Source organism: Styela clava, chromosome 7 (genome assembly GCF_964204865.1).
Source record: "Styela clava chromosome 7, kaStyClav1.hap1.2, whole genome shotgun sequence".
Classification (NCBI taxonomy): domain Eukaryota; kingdom Metazoa; phylum Chordata; class Ascidiacea; order Stolidobranchia; family Styelidae; genus Styela; species Styela clava.
Window position 1 is genome coordinate 16,712,358 of NC_135256.1, and position 21,914 is coordinate 16,734,271.

General features: G+C 35.9%; 1 protein-coding gene across 1 annotated transcript; it reads left to right on the forward strand.

Moving 5' to 3' along the window:
* The first annotated feature begins 11,957 nt into the window (after positions 1–11,957).
* On the forward strand, positions 11,958–16,190 carry LOC120328250 (beta-glucuronidase-like). Its single transcript, XM_078114457.1, has 4 exons — positions 11,958–12,421; positions 12,866–12,974; positions 13,366–14,565; positions 14,749–16,190. Exons 1-4 carry the CDS (start codon positions 12,129–12,131, stop codon positions 15,064–15,066), a joined length of 1,920 nt encoding a protein of 639 aa, XP_077970583.1. The 5' UTR covers positions 11,958–12,128; the 3' UTR covers positions 15,067–16,190.
* Positions 16,191–21,914: the final 5,724 nt, after the last annotated feature.

Sequence of the window (21,914 nt, forward strand, 5' to 3'; positions counted from 1 at the left end):
CATCTTGCAACTTCAATTGAAGCTGGCACAAGACAGGAACTGGTGAAGATAGGACAGTTTCGGTACCGTAACACAGCACGGTGACTTACTATTGCAAAAAATTAGAGTTTTATATACTAACGTATTAGTTTAATTTGATAACAGGAAATAAATTGAGTTTGTATATGCCAAAGAAAAACCATTCCACGATCGAATACCGGTCCCAGACTTACGGGTACGGTATGTTACTGGGGAGTTGAGGCACCTGTACTCTCATCTTTTTGTTACAGTTTTGCCGTGAATAACGAAATTATGCTAAGGAAGAAGCATTACAACTTCTCCGATAATTTTTAACATGTGACGTAAAAAGGGGCAAATCATATCAACTTCATTTACATGTTTACTCTTACTGCGTTTGCAGTAAAATTAACTTCCATTTTATTTGTACGCTCGCACAGCTGCTATGTTTATGCTCATTTTTTTGCTTTTTTTCATTACAGTTCTGCGGTAAACAATATCAATATGCCAATGAAGAAGCATTACAATAGTGTTCAACATGTTATGAAATATGGTGGTCGCGGTTTTATCAATGCGAAAAATATTCTGGTTTAACAGCGTGATGCAATTATTGTAAATAGCTTTCGTGTCCATGTATTCGAGCATTGCTCTCTTGTGTTGTTGTTCTTTGACACGTTTTCAGACACCTAGTGGAAAACCTACATGATCGCTTTTCTCTTTGATTACGGGACCAATTGCTCTGAAATTTTCAGTGGTTATTACTGTTACTTATTTTAAATATTTCTGTTAGCTTTGAGAAGTAAACTCTCTCTCTATTCGTTTAAAATACTGACTTCTGGACTTGGCTAATTTTATACATATGTGAATGATATCAAAACTTGTCATTTATTTCGTTCCATCCGTGTATTTTCAACTGTAATAAAAATAAAACATACTTACGCCTTACTACTGTTATTTGTAGCTTATTATTGTTAGCTAATTATTTTTGGGGTGGGGAGCAAGACTTCACAAATTCTAAAAAGGAAGTGCGGCTTGAAAAGTTTACCAATATGGCGGTAACTAATTTTGCGCCACTTTATATCAAGTTGTGTAAATGGACTAATTTCTATCGGTAGCAGCAGACATGAAATATTTTTACATCACAGTGAAAAAAAAATTAAAATACAATTTAGCAATCGATGAAATGTGGTAGACTTTTTTGCCCTCAGTTCAACTCAGGGAAAACATGAAAATTCAGCATGACATGCCTTATAAATTTTACATTTGAGCAATAGCAGACAATTTTCATGCCATTGCTATTTTACGTAACTCATGTAGTGAAAGCAATAGGTTATTGTTGAAAATACATGGATGGAACAAAAATAATAAAATAAATGAGTTTTGATATGTAAATATCCAAAATAAGAAGGCAATACCAAATCTAACAAATACTTTAAATTAGCTTCACGCCTCACTGATTTAGAGTTATGGAGCTTGTGAAGACATTGACTATTATTTACGGTGCCCCACAAATTTGACAAACATATTAATAAAGTATTGTTGAAATGTGTTGATATATATAATATAAATAAGTCCATATTCCATTTGCATCCATGATCCAGTATTTATTTTGTTCAATTCCAGTAGTAATCCATACCATAATTAGGTTATTTCAATAAATACATTGATATAAAACGTATATGAAAAAAACAAAATTAGTAAATATAAAATACATATGATAAACATATAATTTTCTTTTTAAAATAATCCTTTACAAAAAATTTTCAATTCCCTTCAAAGGATTGTTTATTCTATAATTTTTTTTTTTATACATATTATGGCCATTTTTATCTGCTTTTTGAAGTGTTTTATTTTCGAATATAATAGAATTTCTCATGGTCCAAATTTTATATCTCACTATTGATTACAAAAGCATAGTTGCATCCAAATTAACAGTATCTGTAGGACTATATAAAGGATCGTTAAAATTGAATAATATGCAAGTATCATAATTGATAACAAAATGTATTCTTCTAATTAACTTTAATATTCCTAAAACAAAATCTTCATAACTTTTTTGTGTAAATTTATTGTGTAAGACATGAAAATATGTGAAACAAACTTAATCGGCTTATATTACACAAATTTTAATAAATTGGACTAGGTCTTATTTTCAGGGAAACGCGGTAGTAAGCAGTCGCAATAACACAACTTGAAGAACTGTACCGGTACAGCTGTATGACCGGTGCCGGACTTCAGTGCTACCAGGTACTGGTACTCAGACATCCTATCTAATGTAGTCAGCATAGCATATATAGTACGGTACCGTACTTTATACCTTCAAATAAGATATTACGACATACCCGATACAATACACTCCAGGTTAACATTGGCACTCAACGAGAGGTGCAGTTCTTACCATTTCATGGCAGTTTCTGCCACGAACGAACCGCGGCAGCTCTTGCCATGGTTTTATAGCTATATTCAGTACTCAGTATTAAAGGTATATTCACAAATTATGAAATTTATGTACCCGACCATCTAATTATTATGTTCACAGATTGCCATTGTATTTTAGAGAAGTAATGCTTTCATCTTGTCGTAATTCGACGCAACCGCGAATTATCATGAATACAATTAAGTTAAAATAGGAATACATCTTAAATTCTCGTCGTTAAAATTCTGTTGTGTTCGGTTTTATTGCCTGTTTACACAGAGTATACGGTTGCAATAAACGCACCTTGAGTCCGCAAAGGGTTTCGCCGGTGAGAAAATAGTCCACGACCAAAAAAGGTTGGGAAACGCTGCCCTAAAGTGAGGTAAAAATAGTGCCTAGCAGCAGCCGTCACGCTCGGATGATTCGTATGAAAGTTGGTAATTGCAAAATTTTCAGGGCTATTTTAAGAGTGCTTTTGCGAGTTCTAGTAGTAGTAGTATTTTATTTCGTCAACAATGTCAAATAGTATACATACAACATTTCAAAATTATTTTCAAGGCATTGTGACGAGGATGTGACGAAGCGACCGTTAGGTCATCGAGTCAGTCACAACCTTTAAAAAAATATAAAATTACCATTTTGTCAACGAAATTGAGCTGAAGTAACACACACTGAAAATAAATTAACACTAGGGCTGGGCAAAATATTCGAATAACGAATAGAATATCAAATTATTCGAATGGCATTTTACTATTCGAATATCGGGTACCACGTGATCTGCGCCGCTTCACTTGGACACAGAACGTCTCTGAACCGAATGTGAATTGCGCGAGAATTCACCTGCAACGCTCGTTAACAGACAAAAGGACAAATTTGAAAAATCGTCTTTGCGTTGTGGTGTTATTTGTTTTCTTTGCGTTTCGATCGTTCATTTCAATTCCCTATGTTGCACAAAGAGGTACCGACACCGTTCCCTAAATTTAGAAACGATAATCAGATGAGGTATTTAAAATAAATATTCCGGATTTTAAACTCCGTATGATTGGCGGCACGTGATTAGCCGTTTCATGCATGAACCAAACATAAATTTGTTTAACGAAAATTGAAAGTTGAATTAAATTTTGCGTGAAACCATACATAGTATAACACGAACAAGCTATGACCCTAAGAGAAATGGCAGGACATAGTTCTTTTAATGTACTTTCAAATAATTCTTTAGTGATCCCTTTCATTCTTGACCAAATAATGTTTCGAAAGTGTAAACATTTCACTCGGGCATGCATGGCGGGTGGAGTGTAGAAATCGTGAACAGGAGTATGGCGTAAAATCAACCGTGAATTTCGATGTAACAACGCGCACTGTCTCGTTTACGAATTGTTGTATCGTCGGAAATGATTACATCCGTTATATTTTGAGCATTTTTGCACTAATAAATAGGGCGTGACATTATCAAAATTGTCAAAAGAAGTGAAAGTGAATTCGCAAATTCCGTAAATAAAATTGTGAATTACTTGGTAACGATATTAGCTATAATGATCGCGCGGTTTGTTGAAAGAAAACGTCGGAACTTGGAAGAGTTAGTTATAATTAGCGCATGGCCATCTATTAGGCACAAAAGTACAAAAGCGCAATTTTTTCAGCATTAGGTCGCATATGTAAATTATTATTCAAGAAGCACTGTTTATTAACGTCATCTCGTCATATGGCCACGCAGAAATGCCTTTATTGTCGAATTATTTAGTCACTATTTTAAATCAACATTCGGGATTGACGCAATCGCAGCTTTGCGAGGTTTATCTGTAAAGTAACATAGACACCATGAAAAAACATTGCAAAATTAATTACGGTATTGTCTTAATAAATATCTACATCCCGGTATCGATAATAATATTACCGTTCGCTTAATATTGTGACGGTAAATTTACAAACGTTGATAAGTAATATGAAAGCCAACGCGAATGATAAAAATTAGAATAATATTAATTTGGGTTTTTACATCAATCCTAAATGGTTTTAACAGCTGTTGCCGACGTGAACGCACGGGTAAACGGTAATACAAACGTCGATGTCCGCCGACCCGAAAGAATTAATACTTGCAAATACCAGAAAGGGCGGTATTATAACATACATATCGCCGCAAAAACGATCACGGTGACAAAAACAATCAGCGATAATGACGAAATTAACCAGTAAAAAAAGGCTTCGTAGCCGATTTTTCAATGTCTTTATTAACTTCCAAAGGGAGTATCGACCGACGTTGTAGACCTCCTGTTGTGTATAAAAAAATATTCGTTATTCGACTATTCGGTATTCGTTAAAAATATTCGAACTATTCGATTCGAAAAAAATATTCGATTTTGCCCACCCCTAATTAACACACAAGAAAAACAAAAAGAAAACAAAAACAAAACTCAATTGAATAAGTTAAAACCATACTATGTCGGATGGCATATGCACAGTATAATTCATGCCTAGTTAGGCTTACCATAAATCTGAAACAAAAAACCGGGACGGTGCGATTTGGCAAACATTTGGTCGATTGCCAGTCTTGATAATATTGGAACGTCTACCATGCCATTGCGGGTATATACGGCTGTAAATCTCTACTGATCATTGAATTAAAAAAAACACAAAAAATTTGTTTGTATTATTCATTTAGACCAAAAGTGTTTGTCCGCAGATGGAACCTTTCTCAAAAATTTTTGTTTTGATTTTGTCATAAAACTGATAACAAGAGACATCACCATTAAATTTGCAGGTTACGGAGTGGTTTTATATTTTCTTCTGGCATTCTGCACCTGCTTTCGGACCAAAATTTTTTAACAATGGAAAAAATCCTTTTAACAGATGCCGATGTTCCGAAAAACAAAATCAACCAATTTGCTGCAATGTCGAAATGCTAATATTTCTGTTAGAAAAAGCGTTAAACAAATCTGTCCACTTAATTTCAACCGGCAAAGTAAGTCAAATTGCATTTGAACCATGCTCAGATAAATATCTCTTTATCAGTATTCGTCGAAAAGTGCATCGCTATTCAAAACCTGATCAGCTAACCAAACATATCATTTATCAATTTTGCAGACCAAACACTTCAGTCCAGTTTATTTCACTCTTCAAATTTGTCCATATGTGTGGCCTGGCAGCATTGTAGGCTTCATCGTGCAGCTCTATATACGATAGACATTTCTCGTAAAAATCGCAAACATTCTTTTTAAATACAAATTTTTTCCCTGCAAATTTAGCTTCACCTCTGACAGAATATTTGCAACATCTACGGCAGGGGTCGGCAACCTTTTGTCGCCCGCGGGCCAAAATTAAGGGTTGCGAGTCATTGGCGGGCCGCACATATTTTTAGAAAGTTGAAACTGAACGGATGATACTTTTTATATTAAAAATCAAGCAGTGATACATCTCTCGAATAGAATATAGATTTATTTCCTCATTGCATCTCAAAAAATTCCGTTTGAATATTTTCAGCGCCATTGAACACTTTGCACTCAGCATCAACTTTTCTGCGTTTTGTTGCCATTCGAGCTTGAAGTAAATCATCATTAAATTCAGAGGAGAACAGCGGAGCAATGCACCAACTCTCATTTATTTCTGGCTAAATGTGCAAAATCAGCGAATCCGCTTATCAGACAGCGGACATCAGAAATTCTAACTGTGTATATTTACAAGTTAATGCAAATTTAGCCTCAAAAAAATTTGAAATTAATTTAGAGGTGCAGTCAAAACTTTGGTCATGAATAACAGTGTGATAGGTAAATGTCGGCTGCCAACGACACAGAATCATCCGAATTTGTTATCGCAAAATTGGTCAGTCGAGTCGATGCCTCAATGTTTTGTGCTTCCAGCTTTGGATATGATCGTTGACATCTGAACGTCCGCCAGGACTAATAGAAAAACAGATCTGCAATGCGTACAGTGTACCTTTCCTCCTTCAGTTTGCTTCAAATACGGAAAATCTTCCTTCAACTCATCAGAAAACTTGTACTTTCTTTTTGGCATTTCGACAACTTAACGACATTGCAGTTAACGCCAGAAAACGCATTAAAACATATACCAATTGTGACATAACAATAGAGCGATTTCTCTCTCTGAACTAGCAAAGTGTGTCGCAAAACAGTGGTAAATGGGCTGTCACCGTTAGAAAAAAATTTGTAATAATAATGAATTTGAATTTTTTACCCATGAAAACCGTGCTGACAAACCGGGACATTTGAGTCAACCGGCCGGGACGCCGGGACAGCTTGTCAAATCCGGGACTGTCCCGGCTAAACCGGGACGTATGGTAAGCCTATGCCTAGTCCAACTCTAGAAGGGAATAATGGTCTTTTACAGTTAAGGTTCTATAGTAGAGTCGTATATTTCACAAAAATAGGAATTCGCTGATAATGCCAGTTCTATAAATATCATCGATTTCGACATTTAAAATCGTTGATATGATTCTGACAGGAAATGAACTAACAATAAACTCCCTTATAATGACTTAGTATTAGTTTATCATGTACTTTCAGTCATACATTCCATTCCTGGCCCTGTGATTTTATTGAAAAATATGATATGACTGCACCATACTTGGAGTAGGTATAGAGAAATGTTAAACATGAAAAAAAAGCGAGTTGGTGCCTGTAAAATGGGATATGTGTTTCAAACCATCATTATGATACATCGCATACAACAATCTGTTTTTTAAAAGTGCCGGTAAAGAATTTTAGCATAGTCTATCACAGCTATTTCTACACTATTTTTTTATTACTGCAATTAAATTAAAACTCCTAGGAAGACAGAGTAATCATTGAATTATCTGATTTATATTGAGGTTTCCGAAACACAACTGAAAACTAACGAGTTCAAAAACGCGAAAACGATGTAATGTTTACGACCACGCTTGAAAATCTGTCTGAGCGAGAAAAGTGTCTGAGCGGACGCAAAAAGGGATCGACGCAAAAAGGGATCTACGCAAAAAGGGAGCATTGTTACGTTACTTTTTGCATCTTGCTGATTGGCCAATGTCACGAAGTAAACGAGGAGATCGATGCTTGGTGAAAGGTCCATTACATAGACTGCCTGTACGCTACATCATGTTTCCTGTATCGTAACTGTTGCCGCTTCAGTAAATGACTGTGACAAATGGCACGGATATACCTAGTTTTAATTGATGATATGGTACCGGTACTGACAGCGCGCTAATAGGTCATAGCATACATCTATAATTGTGCTGTTCTTGTTTCTCAGTCATGCATGCATCCGTTGTACGGTACCGTACCGGTACCTTAGCATCCATTTCCTTGCTTTACAGATTAAACGGTACCGGAACGGTAGTTCTGTTTAAAAAATTCTGCGATAAATTGAATATCTTAGTGGTGGATTGTTTTGAGAACAGCTTTAGTTTGTTTGTAGTGATTCAGTAATTGATAAACGGCAACGCGTACTGGGGAAAAACTCATTGGCATAAAAATGTCGGGTATGGGATGAGTTAGTTATTTTTATTTTTTCGGAAGCATGGACTTGATGGTGGAGGAAGCCGTAACCGACCAGCGGTTACATGAACCACCCTACGACGGCGAGGAGTCCAGCAATCCTCTCGCACATTGCCATTGCTTCAACCATCTTATAGCCTAATTTCAAAAATATTCTGTAAGAGTTCTGGTCAACTCTCCAATGACTATCTTTTTTATTTTATTTCTTATTTATATACATTTAACTGTGAATCCTAATAGTGAACTTGGAGGGAGCTGACTGCGATGACCTTATGGTCGTATCGCTCCCCCCAGTCTATACCGAATTAACTTTGTGTATATTGTATATATTATTTTGTATACCATTGTTCGTTTACGGTTGACAAAACAATAAATCTCTCTCTCTCATTCCGCATGGGATTCGAACCTGCGAACCCCACGCAGACTAATTAGAGGTGCGGTGGCGAGCGTATTCCTAACGCTTAGCCCGTTGAGCCGGCTGACGGACAACTCGACTACACGGACAACTCACCAGAGACAACTCGACTACCTAGAGGCCTGGTGAGTTGTCCGTCTTTTGGCATTTTCTACGGTGGTGATTTAGGTCTATAGAAATGCGCTTTTGATATTTTTAGTGCTCAAATGTTGAGAAAAATACATAAATATGCTCCAGAAAGCATTTTTATTTGTATAAGTGGCTTATTTTGATCATGTTGTACGAATACAAATACAGTCTACAGACGAAATTGGAGTAACGTTAGCGGAATTAGACTGTTGACTTATAGGACTGTGTTCGTTTAATTTTTTGAACTTTATTGGTATTAAATGTTTTGAATGAGCACCTTCAAATATATTAAAACTTTTAGACTTCACAGTAACACTTAAATATTAATGAATGTGAGCTCAGTAGTCTATGGTTGCAGTAGTCTAAACGGCTGACGGCTAACTCGCCATGAGGGCTAACTCGCCATGGACCACTCGCCATGCGACGGCGGTAAACGGGTTAGCCTGCAACTGTGCGGAGGCTCTTCTTGTAATGGGAGATGGAAAGGTGGCTGTTTATACTAACAACTTCAATAGTAAGGATAAATATATTAAATTAAATGTGTTTGGTTACAATACCTACTGTGCAAATGGTAACAAAGTGACAAGAAAACGTGCTTGTATGTCGGAAGGCATACCGGTACCGCACGGTACTCGACGCGCAAAGGATGTCTCAACTTATCATTTTCATCTAAGCATGCTAAATATATCATCATATTAATTGATTGTATGAGCACTGAATCAACAACAACGCTAAATATATCAAAAGTTCTATTTTGCTACCGGCAGTCTCATTTTATTCTAACAGCCGTTGATTGCGATCAGAGAGGGAGAGAGAGAGCTAACTCGCCATGTCTATTTTCTTTATAATTGACGATCGACATCGCGAGTTCGAAAGAGAGAGAGGGCTAACTCGCCATGTCTTTATTCTTTATAATTGACGATCGATTTCGCGAGTTCGAGAGAGAGAGAGGGCTAACTCGCCATGTCTTTATTCTTTATAATTGACGATCGACATCGCGAGTTCGAGAGAGAGAGAGAGAGGGCTAACTCGCCATGTCTTTCCTGTATTTCCTTTTGACAATTTTTTTTTTCAACGTTGCTTGTGCTAGGTACAATATGTTGCTCAGTATCAGCTGTTCTTTTTAAAAATTTATCCATTTTGCTAAACTTTTTAATTAAAGACCACTGGGCACTGATTCTGCAAACTCACATTTTATTTATATTCGATTACTACACGTGCTATGTTTTAGCCTCGACAATAGGCTTTACAATATACATGCTTGCCATATAGGCCTACTCCTTGTTACGTCACAAATGCAGAGGGGGGTGTCAGGAATTTGAATTGGTGTCGCTCAAGCTAACGTAAAAGCAGGTTAACTTTATGTTAGTAGAGTAGAGTGGTAGACTAACGCAAAATTACCAAAAGATAAAAATAATTTGTAAAAAGAAGAGAATAGTTGCAATTCCTGTGCGGCACACCTGGCATCGTCTCGCGGCACACCGGTTGCGGAGCACTATTGTATAGGATGAAAATACACACAAGATATATGCTTTTAGGCACAACAAACAAGAACCATGAAAGCAATGAAACGTCGAAATAATAGAATTAAATTCATTTCACAATTCCATTCACAGACATAATGTATCACAATGATTTTACTGCTGAATTATTTTATTATGGCTGGTTTCATCTCCTGATAATATGGAAGAATTGCGCTAACTGAGCACTACCTCATTGTTAAATAGTCAGATGGGCAAATTATGAACAAGTTGTAATTTATATGACATGATAAATGCAAAACAAACTAACAAAATAAGGATATTTATCACACACCACAGTTACTACCAAGTGCAGGGCAAACTTCTGGTATCGGTTGTTTGGTGTGACTTTGCAGTCCGCACAAAAAATGATATTGCAATCACCAGGGTCACACCGGGCATGGCATGCATGCGAAGCATCCTCCATAAAGTAACATCATTTTATCACCAATGGATTGTAAAATATTCTGCATGAAGTCCCAAGTCTTGAATATTCATTTTCCTTCTTTATTCATCATTTTTACAGTTAGCAACTATGACACCAATGCTGGAAGAAGTATGTGTTTTCTCAATTTGAATTACGTAAAAAGTGTTGCCCGATTCTAAATCTTGTTAATTTTCTCGTGCCCTTTTATTATTAGTATTTCTTTTTCTAGTAGGTAGCCGCGTACTTTTTGAAATCTATTTTTAGTTATGCTCGACATCCAGTTTTCTCTGCATGTTGACTTTATGCCAGAGAACCATAGGATAGGATAGGATAGGATAGGATTTCACATATTTATCCCGGGGGAGAGGAAAGCCGATAAGACGGCTTATCCATATGGCGAACCACGGCCTCTCGTCCGGTTACCATTCCAAGTCGGGTATATGGGATTAGTTTTACTGTATTGTTTGTTTCCGGAAGCATGGACTTGGTGGTGGAGGAAGCCGTAACCGACCAGCGGTTACGTGAACCACCCAACGACGGCGAGGAGTCCAGCAATCCTCTCGCACATAACCATCCCCGCATGGGATTCGAACCGGCGAACCCACGCAGAGTAATTAGAGGTGCGGTGGCGAGCGTATTCCTAACGCTTAGCCCGTTGAGCCACACCGCCGCGCCATAATAAATAACCATAATAAAATGATGTTAATGCTTGCTTACATTTTTCTGCTGTCTGACAAAGCGCTGTCATTTTCATCAGAAGCACTTGAGGTAGTTTCAACTAAAGAGTCTAGGGGCAGATCTGGTTGGATCCCTGATAATCCTTTCTCACTTCGCATGTCTCTGTATCAAATGAAGTATCTGGTGACAGATCCTGTTAAATTAGGATTCAAAGTTAAATTATGGCATAAGTAATCTTTACCTCACAATTTGATGGTGCTTTTTGTTGGGCGACAAGAATGTGATATAGGGTCAGGGTATTCATCAGCATCGCCTTCATGAAAATGCATGATGGCGTTTGCTCGACTGGTGAGTTGACGGCCTGTCGGGCGACTGCGTAGGCGAGTTTAGACTACTGCAACCATAGACTACTGAGCTCACAATATTTAAGTGGTACTGTGAAGTATAAAGGTTTTAATATATTTAAAGGTGCTCATTCAAAACATTTAATACCAATAAAGTTCAAAAAATTAAACGAACACAGTCCTATAAGTCAACAGTCTAACTTCGCTAACGTTACTCCAATTCTGTCTGTAGACTGTATTTGTATTCATACATCATGATCAAAATAAGCCACTTATACAAATAAAAATGCTTTCTAGAGCAAATTTATTTATTTTTCTCAACATTTGAGCACTAAAAATATCAAAAACGCATTTCTATAGACTTAAAACACCACCGTAGAAAATGCATAAGACGGACATCTCACCAGGCCTCTAGGTAGTCGAGTTGTCTCTGTTGAGTTGTCCGTGTAGTCGAGTTGTCCGCCTCCCGTTGAGCCACACCGCCGAGCCGCCGAAAATGTTGAAATGCTAAACTGTGGAAAGAATTTTAGAGGTCTGGTGGGGAGCTGTCCATTGGCAGACTGGTAAAATAGATACCGGTAGCAAATTTAGACTAGCAGAAAGAAAAGTCGGATACTGGCGTTTTGAATCTTATCCTTTGTTTATCAAGCGATACCTAATCTCTTGTCTGCTTGTTCATATTTTCTACAGTTCTAGGTCTGTATAGTAAATTGTTGGCAATGTGCAATTTATATTATATCTATACTACATTACTTTTGTGTCTGATGCTGTGTTTTCAACCATGCCACTCTATTTTATATCCCCGTGAGTCTGAAACACGGACAATCAAAGATCTTAGCGGGAAATGGAAATTCCGAATTGATGATTCACCTTCAAGGCATCAAAGTTTTGATGAAAAATGGTGGAATCTTACTCTAGCAAATTTTCCTCAAGCAATCGATATGCCAGTGCCTGCAAGTTACAATGACATCACACAAAATAAAAGCATAAGAGACTTTTCTGGATGGGCATGGTATGTCAGTAGTATGTGAATAGCGTATGTCTGTATGTATTATTATATTATCTTGTAGTTAGCTAAGAGTGGGATTTTTCATCCTGACATCATGTGTTCATATCTCACCGACCTTCCATCACCTCACCCAGACTGTGATCAATTTAAAAAGCAATGCTGAGCCGTTCCTTCTAAGAACAGTAGCCCCTTACATCTGTACATACAGACATATCAGTAGATGATTTTTTTAAGGCCTTATTTCGATTTTATGGTATAAAAATATATTTTACTTTATTTTAATTATATGTTATGTGACAGTATTATGTCAATGAAGAAATGTGAGGCTATCCATTGTATTTGGTAGTAGATGTTCAACAGTACTTTTTTAACAGTAATGCTAATAGGCCTATTACCGTATATATTTCTGTAACGTTTTGTTTTATTATTTGGACTATTTTATTTCAGGTATCAAAGAGAATTTTTTGTCACAAAAGCATGGCAGCAAGATATGTATGTTTGGTTAAGAATTGGCAGTGCACATTATTCTGCTATTGCTTGGATCAATTCTGTGCAGGTATATTTCAATTTTGCAAGGTTAAATATTAATGGATGTGATTAATAATATGCGATTAATAATATAACATATTCCTGTATTTATTTTATTGGTAAATATTCCAAATCAATATCATTCTAAACATAGCATTATGTCTATCTAATCACATTTGATATGTTTTAAAAAATTCAATTTGTTAGTGATAAGTTGACAATGATTGTTTCCAACCATCTTGAAGTATAATCATCTTTCTGTTTGAAACAATTTCTATTAATATTCTAATTCAACCCAATATCAATAATGCCCAAACTCAACCAGTCTATGATACCTAATTTGTCAAAACTTTGATATGTTTCTATTTATATTTAGCTCATATGGTCTAATATTTGAATTTTGATTCAATTCTCATCAGGTCCTGACTCATCATGGTGGTCATTTGCCTTTTGAGTCTGAAGTCAGCACCCATTTGAAATTTGGAGTAAAAAACATCATAACGATTGCTGTGAATAATACATTGACACCGAATACTCTACCGCCTGGTACAATCGTCTACGAAAGTGAAGATGATCATTATCCACCGGGATATTTTGTGCAAAATATTCAATTTGATTTCTTCAATTATGCTGGAATTCACAGACCTGTGAAGTTGTACACAACATCGAAGACATTTGTTCAAGATATTTCTGTAACCACAACTTGTGATTCTGATTTTTCAAAGTGCAATTTAAAATATTTTGTTGAAGTACATTATCTGGCAAACAAAATCAAAGTCAACAGCCAACAACACGCTGGTCAAACAGTTAAAGTTTCCCTTTTAGATACAAATGGAAATGTTGTAACGACGGGAGATTTGTCTTCTGGTTTATTAACAGTTTCAAAGCCAAATTTGTGGTGGCCTGTTGGTATGAATGAAAGTGTAGCATACTTGTATACTATTGTTGTTGAAATATTTGATGAAAATTCAAATTTGATTGATAATTATCGTCTTCCGTATGGAATTCGTACTATAGAAGTGACCGATACCAAGTTTTTAATCAATGGAAAACAATTTTATTTTCTTGGATTTGGTAAACACGAGGATTGGGATATTCGGGGCAAAGGATTTGATTGGTCTTCCGTCATCAAGGACTTCAATATGTTAGAATGGCTTGGTGGCAATTCTTTTCGAACCTCACACTATCCATATTCAGAAGAAATAATGCAGCTATGCGATGAACGAGGCATTGTTGTTGTGGATGAATGCCCTGCAGTTGGCCTTGATAATGAAGAAAATTTTTCTGATAAGACACTGCAACATCATAAAGATGTTATAAGAGAGCTTATCAATAGGGATAAAAACCATGCATCAGTTGTTATGTGGTCAGTTGCCAATGAGCCAAACTCCAAATTACCAGTAAGTGAAGAATATTTCAAGACTATTATCAGTTTAACTAAGTCACTGGATGCAACAAGGCCTGTTACTGTTGTTTGTAATCAACCATATGACAAAGATCTTGCAAGCGCTTTCGTTGATGTTGTCAGTGTCAACAAATACTTAGCATGGTATGAAGACAGTGGGCATACAGAAGTTATTCAACCAAAGTTGGGCTATTATCTTTCAGAGTGGTATGAGGTATGGACACTTTTTTGTATAATTTACATATGCAAAAGGTTTCTACTTTAAAAAAAGCTTCCGAACAACCTGTATGGTTGTACAGCTGCACAATATCTCTGTATATTTGGATTACATCTATTATTTTGTGATTAATTGTGTTAATTAATTTGTGTTAATTTCATTTTTTTTCTACTATTGTAGACAAGACACAAGCCTGTTATACATATGGAATGGGGAGCTGGAACTGTTGTTGGATTGCACAGAGATCCTGCTGTCATGTTCACTGAGGAATTTCAAGAAGAAGTTATGGAAGAACATTTCAAAGTTTTCGATTCGTTGCGAAAAGATTTTCTCGTTGGTGAAATGATTTGGAATTATGCTGACTTTGCAACTGCTCAAGATCGTGGAAGGGTGGTTGGCAATAGGAAAGGGGTTTTAACAAGACAAAGGGATCCGAAGTCTGCTGCATTTGTACTAAGGCGAAGATATCATGCCTTGCGCAACCAAACACTGAGTTAATCAGTATATATTTACGGTTAATCTACTGTGATTTTCCTCGGAGTGCTACAATCTATTACCTTGAGATTTTTCATATCTCAGTATTTAGCAATAATATTGATATTTTCAGGTCTTTCATATGTTCGATTCTAACAAGGCTCTCGGTAAATAGTGGTAACTGGTAAGAGCACTTGGTTTGAAAGCATCAATATTGTTTTTGAGTAAGATGTTGAGCTTTCGTTTGCCCCTAGGGATCTTAAAAACTTTGTTCCCACTATAATCAGAAAATCACTTTTTTTCTAATTGGAACCACTTATATGATTCAAGTACATAGTTTTTAATATTTATCACATCATTGTGCAATTAATGTATTGAGAATTTATTTTATTACCATTTTGTCTGTTACCTTGTTTTCGCAGTGCAGGTAATTAGATTCCCCACAATACTGGTTATTAAATAATATCTTCAAAATCATCATTTTTTCCCACTAGAAAGTCAATAATATAGCATATTCAGATGTAATTTTAACGAAGTTTCATTTTGGGATCATACATAAACAACAAAAGGTAAAAACATTTCATTCCTCATTCAAATTATTTCCAAACGCTTATTCACGATATTTAGTCAGCTACAATTCTAATCAAATCATTGGTGCAATTTGCTCTTGTATCCCCTGATAGGAAAGGATAATGATTTAAAATATTGTAAGAGGCTTCTCATTATTGCCCAAAACACTTGTGATCTCCAATTTATTGAAAATTAGAATGGAGCATAAACTTGTGTTGAATTTCTAGTTTGTAAAAAATTCATGTGACGTGTAACCTAGCCAGCTCATTTTTTTCAACTGTTATTGAAATGCAGCTTCACCAAAGAAATTATATGCAGTTTGTCCATCTTACTGTTAAATACTGTAAATAAAAGATTGCAAATATCCAAAATTATTGGACCGATCGGATATTGGTCAAATCATGGTATGACTCTTTATACTTCTGTGTAAATGAAACAAAGACAAGGTGTCACATATGACCTTATATCATATTCATGTGCTATTTTTGGTTATCCGATTTATAATCTTAATCACCATATTATCTATGCATATTTCTGGTTGATAATCTCCCGATTACAAAATATAATTTATCATCGTACATATTTGTGTTTTCATATACAGATGCGTCATGCGATCAAAAATAAAGCATTTGTGCAATAATCAACACGGTTATGTATGGTCGATAATGGACTCATTGTTCCATTTAATGGTTTTGGCCAACTCTTTCGGAATGCTAAATCAACATTGTCGATGAAGAATGCCTCGAGTAACAAGGACATTTCCTTTCAAGTGGGATGTCAAAAGTATTGAGCGCCTTTATAAGCCTAAGTGAACTAGCTTTCGTATCGGAAAGTTGTTTTGTCGGATTGAGTATGTAGAACAATAGTAAAAACCTTCAAGTGCTTATTCAACCGTCTCAGGATAGCTGGTTCAATTTTTAATTGGTGGTAGGTGATTCCGGCGGCGGCATTGTTGGTTCTAACGTGCGGAAGGTGGAAGTCGTATCTCATGGACAGAATAAAACGACTCTTTGCTGCGGTTATGGGTAACGTTGTGCGAAAATTTCGAAAGAAGAAGCAAAAAAATAATAAAAAACAATCAGAAAAAGAACCGCACGTCGTTAGAAAGCGGGATGGAAAAGATAGAAAGCATGATTCTTCTGAATCCTACAAAAACAGGCAAAGATCAAAACGGCAAGCTCCGCCAAGAACAGACACCAGGGAGCATGTGGACGCAATTTCTTCGATCTACAGTTCATATGTGGCACGTACGATGACGGCTGGCAGCAGCGATTGCAATGGTAGACTATTTTCTGAGAGACGCCATGCATCGCGTTCACGACAGTTGTCCACATCATCGACAGCTTATAAAAATCGCCCAATTAATTGTACAGGATCTCGTGCACCTACACGGGATAGTGTGAGTGGAATGATGATTGTATACAAAAATGGAAATAACGAGAAAATTCGATGGCTAAAAGTGAGCGAGCCCAGCTGACAATCACAGACTGCCTCTTCTGGGCGAACCAGTAGCAGGCAGCATGTGTCCTACAGGTCCAGCGTAAACTCCAATGAACAGCACATTATCCCAAAAGTAAAGAGCGAAGAAAATGACCCGGAGAACATTAAAAAAACTATTCTGAAAAAATTCTGGGATTCGTCTTTGGGGAAGAGGTTACCGATCGGCGGCCCCTTCAAATGGATGCAACCCAAAAGCACAAATTCTCAAGCAGACGAAGAACAAAGAGAAAATAAAAAGCGAAAAATGCCACTTCAGTTGCAACGTGCCGGTAATTCGAATTGGCCGTCGTGGGCGAGACGATTCTTATGGAAAACGGCAACGAGAAAAAGCAAAAACAGTGTAATTCCACGCGACTCCGTATCCGACGATTTACCTTCATCATCATTTGAAACAAGTAGAAACAATTCCGCAAAACCAAATCGGCATTACATCTGGAAGTCCAAATCCACTAATGCATTACCTGAGGTAAACTCGGCATCTTCTAGTGACGCTTACGGATTAACAAAAAACTCTGAAAGTTATAAACAATTCCAGGTAATCGAACCCGTCGCACTCTATGAGGCTGACGATGAAAACGAAAGCCAAATGATACTCACAAAAAGCAGTAAAAACTCACAATCAATACATTCCCCACCATTTTCCAGGCGTTTTATTTGGAAATCCGCCAATCCAAATGTTTCAGAGTCAGGATCCCACATTCGCGAGAGCAGCTATATAACTGGAGACTCGTGCATCAGAGAGAATATTGATAGACATCGCAATCAGCCTGGAAGAAAATTTTTATGGAATAAAAGCGCAGTAGCTACCACGGAGTGTGTAGTAACAGATCCCAAAGAACTGGAAATTTTTCATTTAGGTGATGTTCACAATTATTCTCAATATAGCAATGTTACAAAGAAAAAAACCAAGAACAATCGATTTGTATTCAATTCATATGACTGAAATATCAGTCGCACCAAAATTGTAGATATCGGTATATATAATAATAAAAATTATATGCTCAGAGTCAGACCATCTTTATGTTTTGATTTGGATAATTGAGGTAATGTTTTTTATTTATTTATACTATTTCTATATATATATCTTCATTCAAAGAAACTAACGCATTATGAGCTGGAAAGAGAGGTAATATTTATGGAATATCCAATTGATAAGCCGTTTGTTGAGAGCAGCTATTAAGGCAGCACTTGAGAAATAAAGTTAAGCATAAGTTTTGTTCCAATTTGAGAACAACGAATGAAAATGATTTTGCTGTGAAATATGGATTAAATTTGAATATCTAAATGCGGCTGATAACATATTCACAAATATACTCGTAGTATATTATTAAATTAATTATGATATGATATCATAATCAAATTGATATATATGTATTATGTATATCGTTTATCATTGAATTTTTTTTCTAAATCGTATGAATTTTTTTAAACTTTTGGGTCCATTAGACCAGGGGTTCTCAAACTTTTGGTGTTGCGGAGCCCCTGAAAAGGTTGACTATTATTCACGGAGCCCCAAAATAAATGTTGAAATTGTTACTTTCAGCCTAATATTCCTGAGCAAGTTAAAAGTACTTTACTCAAGTTAAATGCTGAACCTTTTTAATAGGGTTAATACAAGTCGTAAATAAATCTAAATTTCAAACATAAATTATATATCGTCACGTTAAAAAAGCCGAATTGCGTAAGTCATTTTTGGCGATTTTGAGTTTTTTATAAAGCAGGTATTTATGTAATGCTGCGCACCTGTCTGTTAACTCAGATTTTAATTTAAGAATTCCGAAACCCTTAAAAATGGAGATTTAGTATGACATGCACATTTGTGCAATTGTTTCGTCATAATGAATTATCATTGTTACCGCAGGACTATTGTGACGTCACAAAAGCAAAATAACCTCGGCGAAGTATTTTCGAGTTCTTGCATCTCGGATTCTAGCTTAGCGCGTATTAATTTGAATTTATACTACAGTATAGGAAGGCGTGCACTTGCGATATTCACTGTCCAAGTCCAATTCACCTTGGTTGGCTCTTATATTGGGTGTATTGCTGTTTTATTCTTTATGTTTAATCTTAGTCTTATTTCGGTGAGTGTGCAGAACGTGTGATATTGGTGAAATATATATTTTTGAACATAAAAAATAATGTAATTGAAACTGATTAGCTATTTTGGGGATTAGACATTATAGATACTGAAAATTACATACGTTTTTGGAATGTTTAGTTTTCAGGACTGGTGCATATGGTGAAGTTGCAAAATTGCGTATGTCCCCAAGACATAGACACATTTCTGCCTAAGTCACAGTGCGTCATTATGCCGTCACTTAACTGCGTCATACAAATTAACTCAAATCCGGCAACGATTAAAAAATTGAACCATGGCAAATTATTGGCTCTCAATGGCATAACAATATCATTAGGAAGTTTTTTACGTTTTTCTGCTAAAAATGACTCACGCAATTCGATTATTAGCGTGACGATATACTAAAGATGTAAATTTGGCACTTGACAAACATACTAATAAATTAGGGATCGAATCTTTTCCCATTTGACATTTTTGGAAGACTTAAGAGGCCGCTAATAATGTGCGCGATTGCATTTTGTTACAATCGCCGATTTTTTTCCTCAGCATGGCGTGTTTTTGAACCTTTAGACATCTTTACGCCGGTGTTTATTCTTCCTAAATCAAAAATTTCCCTCGGCATATACATGTATTGTTACACAGTGACGACGTTAATTGCTTTTTTGTTCTCGTGGGGAATTATGAGTTCAATGTGAAAAACATGTTACCATATTATAGTCATCGGCGACGAAATGCTAAAAATAATGAATAATAAAGAGGTAAATCCGCAACTCAAATTTCTGGATTGAAAAGCGGCATTCTAAAATATTAAAACTAAAACTTAAAATGGAAGATCACACGTTTGGTTTCAGCAGACTCACCTAGGATTGAAAACGCTTTTATAGACATTGTGAACCACAAAATTTGGTGTTATGTTAGGTTTTCATCGTAGTAAATGCGAAATCGAAACACAGTCAATTGTGCGCGCGATGTACCTCTTTTTCCATTTTGAAACTACCGACGGAGCCGCACGCAATCAATTGTGCGCGCGATCCGCGATGTACCTTTTTTCATTCTAAAACTACCGACGGAGCCGAATGCAATTCGTAAGACATTGTGATATTTTAAACGGCGATATTTTGCCAAAAAATAATCTCAAATGAGAAAGAACAAATCAAGTTTGACAAATCCCAAGATCGCAAAAATACGACTCCAATTTATTTATAGTTAGCAGTTTATCACATATTTCATGTTATTTTAGAATAGTATTCTTTCATTTTTCTAATCCTAATAGTAATCTCGAATCAAACGTGAGTAACGATGAACACAATTACATTATAACGACGAGACACGTTAAATGCTCGCATCGGTCATGGATTGAATATTTTATGCAACAGAAATCTCGTTATACGTTTTTTCATTCGCGAAGAATGTTGCGCGGAAATTTTCGATTCCAATTTTGAACCACCTCCCTCTTAAGAATCCTGGCTGCGCTCCTGCTCATAAATAATGTCATTTTTTAATTCCGCCTCTTTGCCATATTTCGAGGCTATATTGTTGTCAGATTTTATCAAAGCTGTTATTGCTTCTTTGAACAGTTACAAAATTAGTCAGTATTTCGAAAAGTAATCGAATAGCTCGCGGAGCCCTTTGAGAACTTATGCATTATGATTAGACTACATTGCTAGATCATCAGTTTCCCGGGTTCGCCTGTTCCAGTAAACATCACTTCTCTCAACATGTCTATATACAAAGACAATAAGTGTCATTATTCCGCTCGATAAGATATTAAACAACACATTGGTTATTTTCACTAGTTATGTCGGAAGAAGCTATATCACTAACAATTTATATTGATTGTAAATGCAGATAATCGAACGACAAAAGCGAACACAATCAGAAAAATTGTTTTGAGATAAATAGTAGTATATATATAACTAATTTCGCTGAGACACTCAGAGACAGACAATGAGATCTTATACAGATATTCGCAATATTTTCGATTCATTATATAACGCTAAAGGGTATAGGAATAATGTTGTTATTTTGGTAGGAATTTACTGTTGTTTTTCAATTTAATAATATAAACCGGAGTAAAACCAGTTAATTTTGACTATATTAAAATTATAAACAGCCATAATTTTTTTTTTTTCACTGGACATAATTAAGTTGAATAGCCCATGCCATATCACAATGACGAATCAGTTTTATTATAATATACCTCAGTTACACACTTGTTTAGGACATTTTCGTACATGCTACTTGCCTATATATAAGCCACCAATTATTAACTGTTTGATTATGGTATTGCGATCGTATCGTCTTGTACTACTATCGTATTGTACTGCGATTGAGGAAGTACTGTGATGGTACGTTGGATTTGACAATGAAGAGTGAACGACAGGCTTGGGGAATTGGTAAAGTTTAAGCTGTTACGTTGCGGTTCGTCGTTTAACGACAGTACGCTTTCGTCCATCATACAACAATCATACAAACAATAAGTCAATACTTTCGTACCTATAAGGGTAGTCAGTCATTGCTGATTCACCATCACCAATGTTAATTTTATTTTGCTTTCTTCAGAATGTTCGCAGGTACCTAAGATATATATACTACGTATTTCATAAAACGTTATTAATAATCAGTATTAAAATAGCTAAAATATCCACATTTGTTTATCCTATAATTTCTGGTTAATTTGAGGAAAACGCTTATTGTTCACAAAAATCAGAGTAAATATATCATT